This window comes from Hemicordylus capensis, chromosome 4 (genome assembly GCF_027244095.1).
Source record: "Hemicordylus capensis ecotype Gifberg chromosome 4, rHemCap1.1.pri, whole genome shotgun sequence".
Lineage (NCBI taxonomy): Eukaryota > Metazoa > Chordata > Lepidosauria > Squamata > Cordylidae > Hemicordylus > Hemicordylus capensis.
The window spans coordinates 49,259,998-49,278,735 of NC_069660.1; the positions used below are offsets into that span (position 1 = coordinate 49,259,998).

The 18,738-nt window shown below is 41.0% G+C and overlaps 1 protein-coding gene across 6 annotated transcripts in view; it reads right to left on the reverse strand.

Annotated features, from left to right (window-relative positions):
• The window catches only part of RALGAPB (Ral GTPase activating protein non-catalytic subunit beta), a 94,519-nt gene that overhangs the window by 55,556 nt on the left and 20,225 nt on the right, over positions 1–18,738 (reverse strand). For 4 of the 6 annotated variants that reach the window (XM_053245380.1, XM_053245381.1, XM_053245382.1 and 1 more), the window contains exons 8-12: positions 15,567–15,715; positions 15,205–15,421; positions 5,242–5,277; positions 2,625–2,826; positions 315–482 (exon numbers count right to left, since the gene is read on the reverse strand). In XM_053245380.1, coding sequence (XP_053101355.1) covers positions 315–482; positions 2,625–2,826; positions 5,242–5,277; positions 15,205–15,421; positions 15,567–15,715 — 772 coding nt within the window. The remainder of the gene's footprint in view (positions 1–314; positions 483–2,624; positions 2,827–5,241; positions 5,278–15,204; positions 15,422–15,566; positions 15,716–18,738) is intronic. The other 2 variants (XM_053245384.1, XM_053245383.1) reach the window with 1 other exon arrangement.

Here is an 18,738-nt window from a genome sequence, read left to right on the forward strand (position 1 = left end):
TTGCTCATTTTAGCTCTGTACCAAAGCACTTGTGTAATGGCAAGCTTCAGTAAATCAGGTGCCTAAAACAGGTAGGCAAACATTACTTTGTACCTTCCAGTACTACCAGTTTCTCTCATCCATTACTTTTAGTAGGACATAAACACAACAGATGTGTTATATGCTGCATAATATCCAAGGGCTAAAAGGTGTCTTCTTTCTAATATGGTCCTCTATTCTAAATAACACGATACCCTGATGTATATTTCTGTATTCAGTCTTAAGGATGCAATAGAAAACAGCTTTTCAACACATACACACACAATTTATTTTACCTGTCCGGTAAAATTGTTTCAAGAGCTGAAATGAAGTAAGGAACTAAGACATCAATTCCTTTCAGATCACAGCAGAACAATGCAGGGGAGTTCAGAATAACACTGGCCAGAACCGGGTGACAAATGGACTCCGTTATCTGCAAACCCTGAATTAAAAGCATGTAAAATCTGGTAGAGGAAGACAGGCTTAATGAGTTTCAGGTAAGAACCGTCTGGGATCCAAAGTTATTGGTTCATTATAAGCAAAAGCAGGAACATTAAACTTAAGTATCTAAAGTATCTGCCACCTTGTCTGTTTAAACAAGAAGTTATATGCTGAGCAGCATAAGCATTTTTAACTTTTCATTAGTTATGCTGTACAAGAATATCAATCAGTGCCTAGGGTAGGCATAGAAATCTCTCAAACAGCTTTAAAGTCTCCAAATTCAAAAGAGTGTGCTCTATTTAGACAGATAACATTAAGCACAGCATATTCATAGTTGAGAGGGAAATCCACAAGCCTTCTTCACCTACCTTTCTCTCTGCTCAATTCTGTAGCACACTTACACATATACAGTGCTGACTCATTACCATTCACCACTTGGGGCAAATGGTAATGAGCTGGCCCCTCCACTGGCCCCACCCCCTGGGCCAGAGATGTCGCTGATGCCAACCCACCCCCCTTTGTTGATCCCATTCCCAACTCCCTTGCCAATCCAACCACCCTCTTCCACTCTGCTACCAGCTTTCTAGAGTGTACTACCAGCAGCTCCACACCAGTGAGGCAGCATGCATTTAGCAGTGGCAGCAGCTCCTTTGCCAGATGGCCTGCCACCACTGTGATGACATGCAAGCCCCAGTACACACATACACACATACATACATACATACATACACACACATACACACTCTCTCTCTCTCTCTCTCTCTCTCTCTCTCATTTTCTCCTCCAGCACAAACTAATTTGGCACTGGACAGGTGCTTGCACAGCACTGCAGCAGTAATGAGTGGTAAGTCAGTGAAGGAGCTTCTGCCACTGTTAGCTGCACCAAGCTGCTGCCATGGCACACCCTAGAAAGCCAGTGACTAGAGGGAAGAGGCTTAAGTCTGGCCCAGTGAGGCAGGGGACAGGCCAGAAAGAAAAGCCCATAATCAGCCCTGGACAGCTTAGGTCCAGGGTACTTAAGAGCACGATTTCTCTGTCGTGAACCCTGTCACCTATTAAGATCATCTGGAGAGGTCCGGTTATGGTTGCCACCAACTCGTTTGGTGGCAACGCGGGACCAGGCCTTCTCTGTGACTGCCCTGGGGCTTTGGAATGCACTCTCTGCTGAAATAAGAGCATCTACTTGTCGGTTTGCTTTTAGGAGGCCCCTGAAGATGTTTTCCCAGACTTTTAACTGAAATTTAAATTTTAAATTGTAATGTGTTTTTATCTATTGTGATTTTTATCTGTTTATGAATTTTAAATGTTTTATGTTTTATATTATGTTTTAATCTGCACACCGCTAGAGCTTTCTATATTAGGCAGCATAGAAATTCAATAAATAAATAAACAATCAACCAGGGACATTAGCAACAAGGCAAGGGCAGTGGCCTCAGGAGGGTGGCAATGCTCGCATTAGAGGGTGGGGTGCCTGCCCTCGCTGTCTGAGGCTATAGCTTCACCTTGACTCATGGGGGAGCTGCCCCTGCTGATATCATGACATCATCACATTATGCGATTCCCCATCCATGGTAGACAATGACGCAAAACAGGAGAAAATGCATGATGCAGTTTTACAACACCAGAAAGCATTGCTACAATGCCAGAAAATGAGGGAGAGCTCAGTATGAAGGTTTTGCTTCTAGTCATATCTCTGTGTCATGTCGTTTATCTCTAACATTTTCACATCAAGGATGTCAAATGCATTGTTTTTAATTGAACATTCTCTCCTACAAGTGCTACAGGCTTCTGTAATGAAGAAATACATGTTTTGTTTGTAAATGTTTTGTTGTAAACTGCCCAGAGACTTGCGTTTTGGGTGGTATACAAATGTGTTAAATAAATAAATATAAAAATAAGAGAAAAGTGTTGATGAACTCCTCTCATATCACTAGAATTAGACCTGTGCTCTTCCACTGTCTAATTAATACAGCCATTAAACATAACTGAATAAAACTATAAGCCCCATTTTCCTTAGACAAACTCCAAAATAGTGCTTCTAAGTAAAATATTCCACTCATCCCCTTTGACTATCTATCCTCTATTTAAATGGCAATGAACTCTTACTTCAGTAGGTATTCAACACAAGATTCTAACAAGAGGATAAGTTAAAATTAAGTCAGTACCGAGATAAGTAGGCTGGCAGTATATCCTCCCCAGTCTTCTTGCTACAAAATATCCTACAAAGTGTTCCACATGCCTCTGCTCTGCCTGATTCATAGTTGTCTGAAAATTCACCTCCATCAAACATGGGATTGGAAGCCATTGTGTCTGCAGACATTTGTGATCCTTTCCGGCGAAATTCCACACTCGCTTGCGTTGCTATAGCTAAAACAAAAAGAAAAGCACAGCATTTCATTACATTTGTCAACAAGCTCAATAGGCTCATGGGATCATGGACACAAAGATCAAGTCAAATTTAGCCATTATAAAAGCTGCTAGTTTATTACATTTGAATTTCTGCCTCTGTTTATAAAGCATTTAGGGAATATTTGACTAATTCTGCAAGAAATGATCTCCTGTTGGGCTACACACACAAGTATATTGTCTCCATCAGAATTCTATGCTGCCCAATGCATGTAGCCCAAGCACAGAAGTCTCTGCTCTAATCACATTCTCAATCAAACGCATCAGCAAGAGAGCTCTCCCTGTAACTTCTTCACATCTAGGTCACTCGTTTCCCTAATCCTCTCCATAAGTGCTCTGTGATCTTAGAAACTAGTCTGGTCTTTTAAACTGCCCAAGATTCTCCTATTCCTTCACCCTTTGCCACTGTGGGGAAGCTATAGTACTACCTGTGCTGCTTAAAATTAGGTCTATAGATTTAAGGAAAGAGACAAATCCCAGATTAAATGAGAAGCATGTTGGGGAAGATCACACGTTAAGTGATTAAAACTTGCCGAGAGTTGTCTTCTAGAAGTTTCCCTCACACTCTGCTTCAAAAAATCTAAATCGATCATTGCAAATAAGCTGATAGTTCCCATTTAGGGAAATGGGTACACATCAAACCCTCTCCACACCCAGATTGTACTTTCTATCCTTAAGCATCTGAGGCCACTCCAAAGGACTACTATTTTTTGTAGCAACTTTTGTGAAGGGCACAAGGGTTAATGGTAGGATGGTAGGTAGGGATATGATGAACCCGTTTGGAGGCCCTTTTGTGGGCCTCTGAACAGGTTCAAGCACCAAGCAGTTCAGAGGCTCGAAGGTGGAGGGTGGGACAACTTTAAGGCCAGGGAAGATTACACTTACTCCTCCCGTCGCTTTCCCCCCGCTGGCACTCTGTTTATAAACACTCTGTCGGGGCAGCAGCATACCTCCCTGCCGCCCCATCCCCAACTTGGCTGGACGTGTGGGGTGCGTGCACGTCATGCTCGTGCGCACGCTTGTTGGACGTGCTCACGCGCACCCCACACTTCTGGCCAAGGAGGGAGTGGGACGGCAGGAAGGTATGCTGCCGCCCTGATGGAGTCTTTGCCTTCCTCCCGCAGGCACTCCGTTTGTAGAGGGTGGGGTAACTGCAACTTCCCCCACCCATAAAGTTGTCCCACCCCTGCCTTCGAACCAGCCCCTACCAGTTCCGTGCACATCCCTAATGGTGGGTCCTCGGAATCCAGCATAAAGGGTGCCAGTGTTCGTGCAGTTTGCCTCTTTGGTGCTGTGGGTATTTAATCCAATCAAATATTGCCTAGCTTACATAAGTGTGTTTATTTTAAAATATAGCAAGAGGCTATATTTGCCGTTCTTATTTCCCACTATAATAGCCAAATACAATATATTTATAATCTTATGTTTTCCTCAATGGCCTGTAGAAGAAACATGATCATTTCATTCCTTCTAGTTGCTAGCAAGTAAGAGAAAGTGGACAAGAGTGCCATTTCCTTGAATGCTTTTGCCTGACTTCTGAAGACAAGAACATTTGTGTGTCTTGACATTTCTAGAGAAGGTGAATAATTTAGGGATACCTTTATAACTCGGATGGACATTCACACAAAAAAGTCTAATTCTTCTAATACTAAGGAAAACACCATTAAGTCTACTATATTAGGAGATTTTTGGACACCAGAGAGCAAGGTCTTTTACAGCCTAATCCTAAGCATGATTACTCAGAAACAAGTTCCACTGAAATTCAGTTAGACTTGCATCCAAATAAGTGTGCAAAGGATTACAGCCTCACTGAACTGCAGTCTTACAAACAGAAGCTCTGTGTATGTTTTGAATGTTTGTTACAAATCTGGTGGATCAATAATTTAGAAGCAGCACACACTGGTAGATTTCATTAATTTTTTAAAAAAACATCTTGGATTTTTATAGCATAGGTAAACTAAATCCAAATCTTTATGCGTCTTCCCATGAGCCATTGTTGTCCTGAATAAGCTATCCAGCAAAATATTATAATTAGGAAAAATAAACTACATGCAAAATGCATACAAATCAAAACATTAGGTCTGTATAAAATAAGCTCTAAGAAAAAAAAACACGGTTAGTGCAAAGTCCTTAAATTCATGGCATGATAACAGACTAGAGTACAGAAAATGATGGGACTGATTCAGGCAGATTAATTTGCTTTTGCCAACAATCTTCCCCATTAAAAAAAGCCACACACAGTTATTTGTCTTTCCCATATAAAGAGCAAAAGCTGTAAGTGATGATGATGATACGATAAAAATTAAAAAATGAGATTATGAAAAAAAGAAAAAACATGACTGCAATTAAAGAGAAAAGCTACTAGCTCCTACTTACAAGATTTATAAGAAAGAAGAATTTGGATAAAAGATGCTGCAAGATAATAGAAATAAAATGGAAACAAATCAAAGGACAGCAGTAGTTATAAAATACTTTAAAGATGGTGAGATTGTAATACAAGTTAAGCAGCTTTTAGGTTTTTGTAAAACAGATTAAAAGCTTATGATATAGCAGGCTTGTTAAACACATAGGAAATTGGCATTAGGGTCCAAAATTATAAGTTTGAAAGTATCATGCGAACAACAAACAAAAGTTACAAAAATATACTGCCATTGGGTTAGGTCACTATATTAATGTACATTCAGACTTGCAGCTGAAGTATTATTCCTTCCCAACTCAGGCAGTATTATAGATTCCATGTGCCATCAGCTGAAAGTCTACACTATAAGAAAATTAGTTGAGGAATCAAACAAATTTATCAGTACACTTCCATATAACTGTCTATTTGTTCCAGATTAATTTGTTTATTTGCAGTTTCTATAAAGAAAGGTTTATTTGAAATTTTTACAAAGGCTTTAAGATGGCCCAACCCATCCCTCTTAGCCAAAAGATTAACAGTGTAGAAGTAAAACAGTTACTGAAGGAATTTTTATTTAGCAAGTTATCCTTAGAAAAAGTAAAAAGCTGGAAGAGTACAAGTGCAGCCCCAAAAGGGGAGCTGGACCAAGAGCATTACCTTAAGTAAGAAGGTAATGAAACAGCTTGTTTGGCACTAAGGACCACAATGAAAGGTTCCCTCCTGGCCCCACAATATATAGTCCAATTTCTCTGAAACCACCAAGGACAGTCGGGACAGACTGTTTGTTTAAAATGAAAGTTTAGTTCAGTTCTTATATTACCCAAGTGGTTGCTATGGAGATCCTAAACTATCAAGGAGAAAAAAGGCAGGGAAATTCAATTTCATAAAGAAGCTACCACATAGGTCAGCTCAATTTTAGCTATGTCAATGAACCTGCTTATGTGTCCACCACGCATGTGGGAGCTGTTTCACACAGCTTCCGACATATATGGGCTCCCACACTGCTCTCTCTACAGCAACGAAACTACCTAGATAATGTGTGAATTGATTACTAGACTCTCTCTTGCCTGGAAGGTCTGAGTCAGAAAGCGAAGATTCATCTTCCCTCTCTCCTCTTCAAGGGTTCTGTAATCTGTGGCTGCTATCAATGGTGTGCTTGGTGCATATTCCATATTCTGCTACTAAGGTATTTGTTAAAATTCTCAACTGTGCCTCTTATAGAAGGATTACAGTGGTCCACATGAATTTAACACAATGTGTAGTTCGGCTCCTACTTGATCCACTTTATACTGCTTCAAGCTGGAGCAGCCTTGAAGCACAAAAGATGACTACACTAACTAAAGTATTTCTTTCAATGCAAAGACTAAAGAGAACACCACAAAGTGATGACAATAGATTACATTCTTATACATAGACTGCCCAGGTTTTCCACTAAAACTGTGCAGAAATAGAATACAGCTCCTTTCACTAAATGAAAAGATGAAAATGCTGCAATAATAATAAATAAATAAATAAATAAATAAATAAATAAATAAATAATATAAAAGATGGGGGTGTGAATGCCTAAATTATACCTCATGATCTAACAAAGCAAGAATAGTCTAACATTTCAAAGGATAGAGAAGAAACTCTATTGGTAATACCCTCCAAAACTTTTGTGGACAGTTTTCTTTGCCAGTTAACTTGTCAAGTGCACCCTACAGAAAGCTATCATATATTCACTAAGAAATTCAAAAGATACAGGAGTTGCTTGGATAAGAAGTGACAATATTCCTTTACTGTTCCTTCCAGAATAGGAGGGGACTCTTTCACTTTGATCTTTTTTTTCTAGCCCTGTATAATCATTCTCTTTTATTACAGTAACATTTCTGGCCTTAAAACATTACAAGTGCAAAGAATGAACAAAGAGCCCTTGATAATAAGTGAGTCATAAAGGAAAGTATCATTTGTTACCTGGCCCTCAGGCATTTTGTACCAAAATGACTAACTACAAAATCTACAATAGGATGACGGGAAGATTTAAAACAGTTTATCAAGGGCACTTTAAACATCCAAAATTCTTTTTGGGAGTAAAAAACAAGAACAGAATGGATAGTATAGACCAGGGATTCTCAACGTTGGGTCCCCAGACATTACTGGAATTCAGCTCCCATAATCCCCAGCCCCAGTTGCCTTTGGTTGCAGATTATGGGTGTTGAAGTCCAAGAACATCTGGGGGCCCAACACTGAGAATCCCTGGTATAGACCACTCAAATATTTTAGCTATAACAATGCAATGTTAGGAATTTTAAAGGGGAAGAGGGAGTCAACAAAAACAGGTTGCTTACCTGTAACTGATAATCTGGGAGTGAGCTGCTGACATTCATAAACCTGGGGTTCTGCGCCTGCGCAGGACCTTGCAGGTGCCTCAAGTTCCTCATGGCACTGAGATCCACCTCGTGCACACAGCACTTATTTTATTTAATTTTGGCGATTAGGTGCCATCTTATTTGGTTCTTGGATGACCGCCCAAACAGGACGATCACTGCAAGTCTTTGGAATACAGGTAATACATATGCATATAAATGTACTCTCTCTTTTAAAAAACAACACCACACATATTACAGAATTGTCCACTTCCTGCAGCGGGGAGGGTCTTATTAATGTCAACAGATCACTCCCAGATCATCAGTTACAGGTAAGCAACCTGTTTATCTGGTTTGTGATCTGTTGCCATTCATAAGCCTGGGTGATTAAGGAGCTGTCCCCTGGTGGAGGCAACTATTGCCAAACCCTCTTCAAAATACTACTCCCAAAGTTAGTTGCTGCAGCAGAACAAAAATCTAGAGTGTAGTGCTTAACAAAAGGTCAACTCCCGAGACCAAGTAGCAGTTGTACAGATATCATTTGGCCGTATCCCAGACAAATGTGCAGCCAGTGAGGCATAGGCCCTAGTAGAATGGGCCTTAATAGTGCATGGAGATTCCACTTTCTGACACTTGTTGGTTAAGAAGATCAGTTCCACTAGCCAGTGAGACAACCGCTGGCTGGAGACAGGGCAGCTCCTTAGTTTGTCCTTGTAGGCCACAAACAGCTGCTTAGTCTTATGAAATCCCTGAGTTCTCTTCAAACAGGAGAGACCTCTGGACATCCAAGGCATGCAGAGACCTCTCCAGGACTGAAGAAGGATCTCTGAAGAAAGTAGGCAGCACTATGTCCAGATTTATATGAAAACCAGATACAATTTTAGGACAAAATGTAGCATCCAGTCAAAATGTAGCATCTTGTCTGGATAAAACCGTGTATAAGGTACGTCAATTCTTACAGCAGTTAACTTATTAACCCTTCTTGCAGTTAAAGCTACAAGAAATGTGGTCTTAAGAGTAACCAGCTTTAACAAGGCTGTTGCCAAGAGTTCAAAGGGTTTCTCAGTCAGAGCAGCTAATACCAAGGACAAACTCTATTGCTCTATAGGTTGGTGCACTGCTAGTTTTAATGTACCAAGTTTGGGTGAAGCACTTGACCTCTGTTGCGGGATACAAGATCCCGGTGTTCTAGCAGTCTCCTGTACTTGTTTTTTGGAAGCCTGAGTAGCTGTGGAAACCACAGTTGGCATGGCCACCAAGGGGCTATCAAAATGCAAGTTGTGGACTTGTGATGAACCTTTTCCACCACACTACTCAGTAGCAGATAAGGAGGAAACATGTAGAGGAAGCAGTTTCCAGCTCTGCTGGAATGTGCTACCCAAGGAGTTTGTCCCCAGACCCACACTGAAGCAACAGGAACATAGAAAGGTGCCATATATACTGAGTCAGACCATAGGTCCATCTAGTTCAGTATTGTCTAAACAGACTGGCAGCGGCTTCTCCAAGGTTGTAGACAGGAATCTCTCTCAGCCCTATCTTGGAGATGCCAGGGAGGGGACTTGGAACATTCTGCTCTTCCCAGAGTGTCTACATTCCCTAAGGGAGATATCTTACAGTAGGCTCACACAACAAGACTTCCATTCATATGCAACCTGCTTAGCTAAGGGGACAAGTTATGCTTGCTACCACAAGACCAGCTACTGAAGGCACTTTTTATTCTTCAGCATAGCAAACAGATCTACGGCGTGCTGGTGGTGCTCCACGCTCTGAATATCACTGAGAGATAGCTGGGCCTGATCTCCCACTCGTGTTGCTGCACAAGTATGAAAGACCTGCTCAAGTCATCTGCCAGAGCATTGCCCTAATACATACTGCCACAAGATGAATCCCATAAGCAATGCACCAGTTCCATATTTGTATATGGGACCGAGAAATTGTCTCCCCTGCCTGTTTATGTAGGCAATCACAGTGGTGCTGTTGAGTTCCACTTGTACAGTCCGACTCAGAAGCTGAGGTAGAAAGGACTTTAGTGCAAGAAATACCGTGGGTAGTTGATCTTTAGCTGGCCTTGCTGTGAGGTCCATAACCCTTGAGCCTGCTGAGCCCCACAGTGCGCCCCCACATCCAATGAGAGAAGCATCAGTGGTGACTCATACAGTACGAGTCAGAGTTTGAAATTGAACCACATCCTATACGTTTTGCTCCACAGACCACGACTTCAGGGACCCCAGGACAGAGTCTGGGATGGCCAGAGTTTTGTAAGGGTTGTCCAAATCTGGTTGAAAGACCAATAGGAATCATAACTGGGAGTTTCCTCATATGGAGGTGCGCATACCCATTGTCGCAGTGCAAGAGGCCAAGTAATTTCTGAAGGGCATGTACCACCAAGTAGGTTTCATCCAAAAATGAAGAATCAGCTCTCCTATCTGATGGTAGCACTCAATGGGCAAGAATGCCCTTTACACTTGTGCAGTCCAACACTGCCCCAATGTAAATTATTCTCTTTGCAGCTGTTAGGCTGGATTTTTTGCAATTGACCTGTATTATTATTATTATTATTATTATTATTATTATTATTATTATTATTATTTTGCAATTGACCTATGTTGATTATATGTACAACCAAACAATCGGAAGTAGTCTGTGGTCTTTTTTTATTTCAAATCCTAAAGCCTCCACCATTTCTGCAACCTGTAGATGAAAGGATTTAAGCTCCTCTTTAGGAGAGAGAGAGAAATGGAGTAGGTTGAACATCTGGTGACAGTTGAGGTTGAGTCATCATACTCCTCATCCAAGGAAGGTTGACCAGCTGCTTGAACTCCTGCAAGAGCAGGGTCAGCATCAACAGCTGAAGCATGTGTTGTAGTAATAGGAAGCATATGAGGAAAATGAACAACTGTAGGCACAGAATATGTCTGAGTGCCAGCAGTAGCACATGCCCGCTGTGCAACTGAAGAGGTTGATGCAAGAGACAAAGTAGTGGGTAGAGGTAATGTAGATTGACCCGTTGACTCCAAGAGGGTTCAAGGAGGTATAACCATGGAGAAGCTGCTGTCAGTCTGTGAAGGCAATACTGAGCTAGATAGACCAATGGTCTGACTCAATATATGGCAGCTTTCTATGTAGCTTGAGTTGCAGTCTGCACTTTACCCACTGTAGAATGTTGATGAGGCTTCCGTAACTTGTATTCGTGATAATCATAATCATTTCATACCATGAGAACGATGTGCATCCCCCCAACCAGCTTCAGATAACAGTTCTGGAGACACAGTGTAATCTTTTGGGGACTTTCAAGAAGTAGGAGCAGGATGTAAGCAATCAGCCAATGGAGGATTGTATAGCAGAAGGTCACAAGGGGACCTGAAAGGTAAAGGTGGTAATAGTGATGATTTTTTGGGCTGGAGACATCGATAATGTTTTTGGTACCATAAGCGGCACTTCCTCAACATTGGCAGCATCATACAAGACAACATTATCCCGGAAACCAGAGAATGCCCCTGTGGAAGGAGTACTCTCCTCCAAATGGTGTAGAAGAGCCAGCCTTTTGATCGTCAGATCACGAATTCCCATAGTAATCACTGGAGAATCCACATCTTCATTACAGACTTCTTTGTTCTTCACCTGGACGTCTTGTTCGATGTCGAGATCTGCCTTGAGATCGGCTTCAAGCTTGGTATCCAGTATGACTGCAACAGTCACCTCCTCTGCACGTTGAGTCTTCGAAGTCGAGGCCTTCAACGTCGTGGCCCTAGCGGACGCAGTCGACGTCAACAGGAGAGATTTTGGGGCCGATCCTCTCGGCGTTGATGCAAGTTGGCTTCGATGTCGAGGTTCCTCATGTGAAGAAGATGGGGATTGATGTAGTGTTGGTGCTGGAGACAAGGAGATGGCTCGATGTTGAGGTGCCTCATAGGATTGTAATCCCAATAGCGAAGGGGTGCAGTCGCGACGACCCTTTGATTTAAGTTTCTTTTCTGTTGGATCGGACGAATGAGCCGAAGATTTCCTCTTCCGACTCGCACAATGGCTTTCCGGATTTTTACAGGGAGCTTTCCCACCCGAAGATTACTTTGAGGCTTTCGATGTCGAGGCAGTCAATATCGGGGCTCTCGACGCCGACATAGTCAACGTTGAAGGTGCAGTCAGCATGGTGAGGGCTTTAAACTGTGTTTTAGCAGGACCCAGCCTGGCAGAAACGGAGGAAGTCTTTTCTGCAAGAAGAGCCTCTTCCATTAGGTAAACTTTAAGCCATGCACTGCGATTCTTCAGGGTCTGTTTGTTAAAGGTTATACAAACACTGCAATCTGCGGTATTGTGGGCCTCCTCCAGACAAAACAAACAGAGATCATGTCCGTCTGTGGAGGGAATTTTCCCGCGGCAGTTGGTGTAACTTTTAAAGGTGGTTTTCCCCTTACCAACGTTCTTGCTTTTGCTCATCTGGCCATGGACGAGATTTAGAGTGGTCGTACAGTCCGAGTCAAAGGAGTGCCGCTAATCTTTCCAAATGCAAGGGAAATCAAAAGTGGAGTAGCTGTTCGTTCCATGTTAAACCAAGGGATCCAAAATTCATCAAGTTGGAAGGTAGTATCAGTAGAGTGGTCAAATACGTTCCGGTAGGTTTTTTTTACTAAGTTCAGTTTAATCTTAGTTCGTCAAGTTTTGAAGTGGTAATAAAAGAGTGGTCAAGTATGTCATGTCATTTATAACTGAATCTTTATTTTTCTGAGGAGCGAACTGTTTCAGAGGACTGATCTGTAGTGCAGTCAGCAAGAAACTAAGTAAGAGGACGCCCAACTGCCACTAGAGGGTACTGCAGTCACGTGCAGGGGCGGTTAGGGGTGTCACGAGGAGCTAACGAATTCTAACCGAAGCTGATCTGCGAAGGCGCAGAACCCACTATTATGAATGTACAGAACCACTATTCAGATGAGCAAATCTTACATGCTGATGTGATGTGGTTTTCCCCAAAAGGCAAAGTTTGTGGCAGTCTGTGGATGGGAATTTGCTGCCACAATTTCTGCACTTCCTAATGTCCCTGAGGGACCAAGTTAATGAAGCCGACATCCGAGTTCAAAGCAATGTCCAATAACCAGTCCACGTTAAAGATTTTAAAATCCACACAAACAACAAAGCTGATGTCCAAATCAAAAGAATAGTCAAATATGCAGTCAGAGTCAAAGCCAGAAACAGTACAAATTAAACTAGTTTTCTCTCACTCTCAGAACCAAACCCAAACAAACAGCCGCAGCCACCAAGGTGCTAATGCTTCGGCAGTAGGAAAGGAACTGAACAAGATAGCGCCTAATTGCCAAAATTAATGAACACAGGGTGGATCGTGGTGCCACAAAGAGCTTGAGGAATCCACCCACAGGTCCTGCGCAGGCACAGAACCTCAGGCTTATGAATGGCAACTGATCACAATCCAGATCTTCCTTGGACAAATGAAAACTACTGAAAGATATTTTCACAATGTTGGTATGATTTACAACAGTACGTGGGGCTTTAATCAAAGAAAACAAAAATGTGAATGCAATGTTGCAGGTGGATACTGCCTTGTTCAGTTTTAAAAGAAATGTAATTACAGACAAACCTCATTACTTGCGGAACCACTATTCACTGTTTCACGTATTGATACCCGATTTCATTATCTGTGGGTAGTAAAGAGTTAAAACCCATGTATCTGATGTTCCCAGAGGGCCGGAAGTGACTGCAGAGATTACTTCCAGCCGCCATTTTGTGGCTTATTTCTTTCAAAAGCATTTTTTCCATGATTTTCTATGGTTTTGGGGGGCATTTCGTAGTTTGGGGGAGGGCACAAGGAGACCCCAGGGAGCATGGTAGTGTAATGGTTTAAGGGTTTTCTACCTTTTTTGACCTTTTTTCATCCAGGAACCTAACCTCATTTTCCATAGGAACAATGTCCCGCAGTTTTGTTGCTTGTGGTAGGAGACGAGGAACTGAACACTTGCAAGTAACGAGGTACATCTGTACTAAATGATAAATCAATGAAATAATGAAACATGCCCAATATATAGAAAAAGCAGCATGGATCTCATTGCTCGTGCAAGATGTCTCTCTAGATTCTAGAAGGTACAGATTCTAAGAGTCTTAAATTATAACGCTAAGAGTAAAGAATAATTTAACACTAAAAAGAATATAATACTGGCATTTGCACTCAAATTTCGGATTTTCCTAAAAGAATGAAACATTGTCTTGTACACTGAAGCGTGTTTCAAGACTCCAGAAATAAGATGAACAGATAAGCCTGTGATATTTCAGATGTAAGTTCTCTTTCCACCTAAGAATTTGTAATTCACAATGCTATAATCTGATTTCTACTAAAATATATATGTCTAAAAGAGATGATTTGAAAATGTGCAATTTTGCTTTGGTTACCAAAAGGCAACAAAGCTATTATTTATTTATTCAATTTATATACCATTCTTTCTAAAGCGACTCAGGGCAGTTTACATTAAAATCAACACACATAATAAAACAATTAAAATTTAAAAAAATCAAACCAGATTTAAATTAAAACTAGATATCATTAAAAGCCAGGCTAAAAAGATGGGTCTTTAAGGCTCTCCTGAATGACTTCAAGGAAGACCAAGATAAATTATAGTCCATGCTTTCTGTAACTGCGAGATCTTATTCTCCACAAAAAATACCCCATAAATCTACACATGCTATTTAATGGGACAGACAAGTATTTTCTACGCGTGTAAGAAAGAACAGCTTGCAAGATGTTAAGAGAAGTTATGCAAACTAGTCAGTCTTGTAGCAGACCAATTCCTACCCCATCACCAGCCCCTGCTATTATAATCCTTTTATTAGGATAATATTTCTTGGAAGAGGAGGCAGGAAATCAACTTTGGCATAATACAATTGTGACGACAGGCCTCACTGTTTCCTGCAAAACACAACACAACCAACTTGCAGCAAAGAATTCATTTATCCCAGATAGATAACATTATTTCCGTCATGACTAGTTTTAGCCCTGAATATAGAAACCAGGAAAACAATGAGAAAACAAAACAAAACAAAAAAAGTTGGTGTAGCAGTTAGGAAGATTGAAAGCTACAGGTTTACAGAACCCTTGAAGTTAAAATATTTGACTAACCACCTGAAAGGCACATGTTTTACAGTTTGGGGTCTTTATGAAAACCCAGATCAAATTTCTAAAAGGTCAGGTCAAATAGTTATATTAGTTATATTGTTTGCCTGCCTTTCCACTAATTAACTGATCAAAGTATTTCATAGTAAGGAAAGTTGCTCTCAAAGCGATACTTTTAAGAAGAGACAAGAAAGCAATTCCCTCAACTCCACAGAATTTTTCAGGCCACTATGCTGGAAAAAGCTTATATAGTTTCTGTAGCAACATTTGATCCAATCACAAAAACTGATTTTAATAAATATGTCCCCTTATGTTATGGATAAAAGCCAAATGCTATGTTAGAGATTCTAACATATTACACATCAGTTAATCATACTGTTTTGTAAGATTTTTGTTTTGGTTAGCCAGACATGTTAATCTTGCAGGTAGGAAATGCTAGCAAACAAGAAAGGGAATGTACAGATTTGATAAGCAATGTTTACCAGTCATACTGCTGTCTCTGTTTATTCCATTATGAAGTTTACAATGAACAAACGCTGCATCAAATAACCACGATCCAAAGAGGTTCAAGATACTGTTAACCTTTGGCCGGTGGGGGGCAGGGAGTGGTCGAGGCTCAGAACTGGTCTGGTTTGGACTAGACAGTGGAGAAGTGGAGGATGGCTGGTGTTGTACTTTGGAAGCATGGGCAGTGCTTGCCTATTTGAAAAAAAAAGAGAAAGGTATGAGCTGATTAAAATCAGAACAATTCATTTACTCAGTTATATCAGACAACATACATTATCAATCTTATTCTCCTATACAAAACAAATCAATCATTGTTTTACTAAACATAAAGACTTACTGTACTGTTTTTCATTACTCCCTTATTCACAGTTACAGCTCGATGCCTTCGGTTGTGAGGTGGAGTTGTATTGACAGCAGTAGTATGGGGCATGCTCAATCTATTTACTGGTGTGGGTGGAGCACTATCTGCTCGTGGCCGTGAAATACCTAAATGACATAAAACGAAATCTCAGCATCAAGTATTTCTAAGATCTCAGGACACTAGCTTCTTGATTTAGCACAAAGACAAACCATAGTTTGTCATTACGAGAATTATAATAGTATATTTATGTACCACTTTTCAACAAAAAGTTCTCAAAGTGGTTAACATAACAAAATGAATGAGAAAATGGCTTCGTGTCCCAAAAGGGCTCAGCTGCTTTAGACTTTGGACTCATGTACTCCCTCTTTCCCCTTTGCATACAAGGGGAGAGGATCAACAGCTTTCCCGTCTAGTTTGCAATAAATTGCAGTCTGCTATTTCATACAAATGCAGCAAACAGTAGCTTATTCTCAAACCATGGTTTAGATCCTAGTCTGAGAACAAGCTATATGGTTTGTACAAACCACAGTTTGTCACACTGGGATGAAAGAGCAAATTGCAGTTTGTTAGAAGTCGAAGCTTCTCAAACCCAAAGCTCATCACAGCTTGTTCTCGTAACAATCAATCATGGTTCATCATTGCATCTGAACCAGACCACTGCATGGGTATGAGAATTATTATTTAAATAGCAAGTCATCTGCACTGAAAACAAAATTCCTCCCACACTAGGACCAGTGTTAAGAATGTGTTAATTCTTGTTTTAGAATTAGTTAAGATTGAAACGTAATCAAAGAAAAGATAAGAAGTACAGTAATGACATACAAGATGGCTGCTCATCTCAAAAGGTGAGCAACGTGCACATCTGAACCAAAAAAAACCCTGGAAGAGTAGAGAACCAATAGGAAGCAAAGAGGAATAAAGACTGCTTTCCCACTTTCTTTTCAGTCATGTTAAATCCATCATAAATTCCCTTTGATAATATAAACAGGCTGCAACTGGTATTTTTAAAAAAGACAATTATGTCCTGCTAAACTAAGCAGCACTCATACTAAGGAAAACAACCTACAATCCTGCACATATGGATGGCTTCTAAGCAGTGATCCATGTTTAAGAACATAAGAACAGCCCTGCTAGATCAAACCCAAGGGCTATCTAGTCAAGCATCCTGTTTGCCACTGTGGTCCACCAGATGCCTCTGAAGCCCATAGGTTAAAAAAAAGATGAGGGCATGCCCTCTCTCCTGCTGTTGCTCCCCTGCAACTGGTATTTAGAGGTATCTTGCCTCTGAGGATGAAGGTAATCTATAGCCATCAGACTAGTAGCCATTGATAGACCTCGCTGATTTCAGTTAAGATATTACCACAAGACTACTAAAATAACTGAAATTAACTGATTGCTTCAGTAAATGGAGATATGCAAGAATAGCATACACAAAACTGTTTCCATTTCAACTGTACTCAGTCATGGGCCTTTCTGCTCTCAGAGAAACTTGTAGTGTTGTCCTTTTTTGGACAACCACCACAGGAACCAATACGGGGTGGGTGTGTTTTCTACTATTATTGCTATTTGGTTTATACCACTTTCAAAACTTAGTTACAGCTGAATCTTTTAAAAGTGAAGATCTAATCCCACATTAGGAATCTAAAAGGCTGTAAATTGGTAATCTTCTTTGAAACAATCTTCTTCTTTATTTTTAATTCTCTAAGATGTACCTGTGGCTAATTCCATGTGTGGCAGCTCTCACGAGAGTTCAAAGAGCTGCCGCATAGCCACAGGGACGGGGGGCGGAAGAACAGCCATGGTGGCTGGCAGAGTCAGGCCTGCTGGTGGAGCCACGCCAGTGGGAGGAGGAGGCTGGAAGGAGAAGCCGTACCGGGGTGGAGCCACACAAGTGAGAGGAGCCGAGGAGGTGGCCAGCTGACTGGAGGAGGTGGTGGCAGGCCAGCAGGGCCGAGGTGACTTGCGGACGGCAAGCAAACAGCAGCAGCGGCGAGCAGGATAAAACAGCTGGGTCAAACTAGAGGCGCAGCACCCAGCCCAGCTAGTTTTAATATATTGCTCAAACTACAGAGAAATCTCCTCAAGGTTTCTTTACCTCAGAGGTGAGATAAATACAAGCCATTTAGCTAAAATAATTACTAGGTAGCAAGTAATTAATGAGATAAGTGCTTACTTAATAGTTAAAACCATTGCAGCAGAGATTATTGTGGAGCAGGGCTGCACAACCTCAGCCATCCTGCAGATATTGGACTACAACTCCCTGTCCATAGGCCACTGTAGCTACAAATGACGTGAGTTCTAGTCCAAACACAACAAAAGAACCAAAGTTGTGTAGCTCCCGTGTAGGGCAAAGCTACCAAATGTTTCTAGAAGTTTCATGCCTCTTCTTTTATATAATAAACTACTTTACGTGTGTCAAATTCTCATATATTACTTGCACAGAACCAGTGGCCAAATACCAACATAACATTTCCCAAAGAAACTGAAAGCACTTCTTGATCTTGTGCACTGTCATCTCCCTCCCATGCAAATTATTCCCTGCCTTCTCTTTACAACAAGGCTGCACAACTTCAGCCCTCCTGCAAATGTTGGACTACAAATCCCATCATCCCTGACTATTGATCACTGTGGCTGTGGATGCTGGAAGTTATAATCCAACAACACCATGCGGGCTGAAGTTGTACAGTCATGCTTTAGAGCATTAACCACGGTGCAGCACTTACATAAGAGTTGTGAATAAGCTTTAACTAAGCTTATTAAACTTTAACTTTAATAAGCTTTAACTTTAAAGTCACTTTTAAAAATGACTTAAAAAAAATTTTAAACACTTAAAATGCTTGTTTTATTTTGTGTGTGTGTTGTGATTTCATGTATTATGTGTTTTTACTTTATGTTTTAATGCTGTGTTGTGAGACACCCAGAGAAAAATTTGTTACAGGGCAGCTAACAAATAAAGGTTATTATTATTATTATTATTATTTAAACTAGGGTGTGTACATTACAAGTTCAGCATACTGGCCACCATCCAGACTAATGTCACACACATGCATAAGCATCTTTAGAACACTCAATGGGGAAGGGGCAATTTTTGCCAATTTCCCTTTGTACTCTGCAGCTCTCCATGCCTCCCGAAATTATCTCTGTGGGT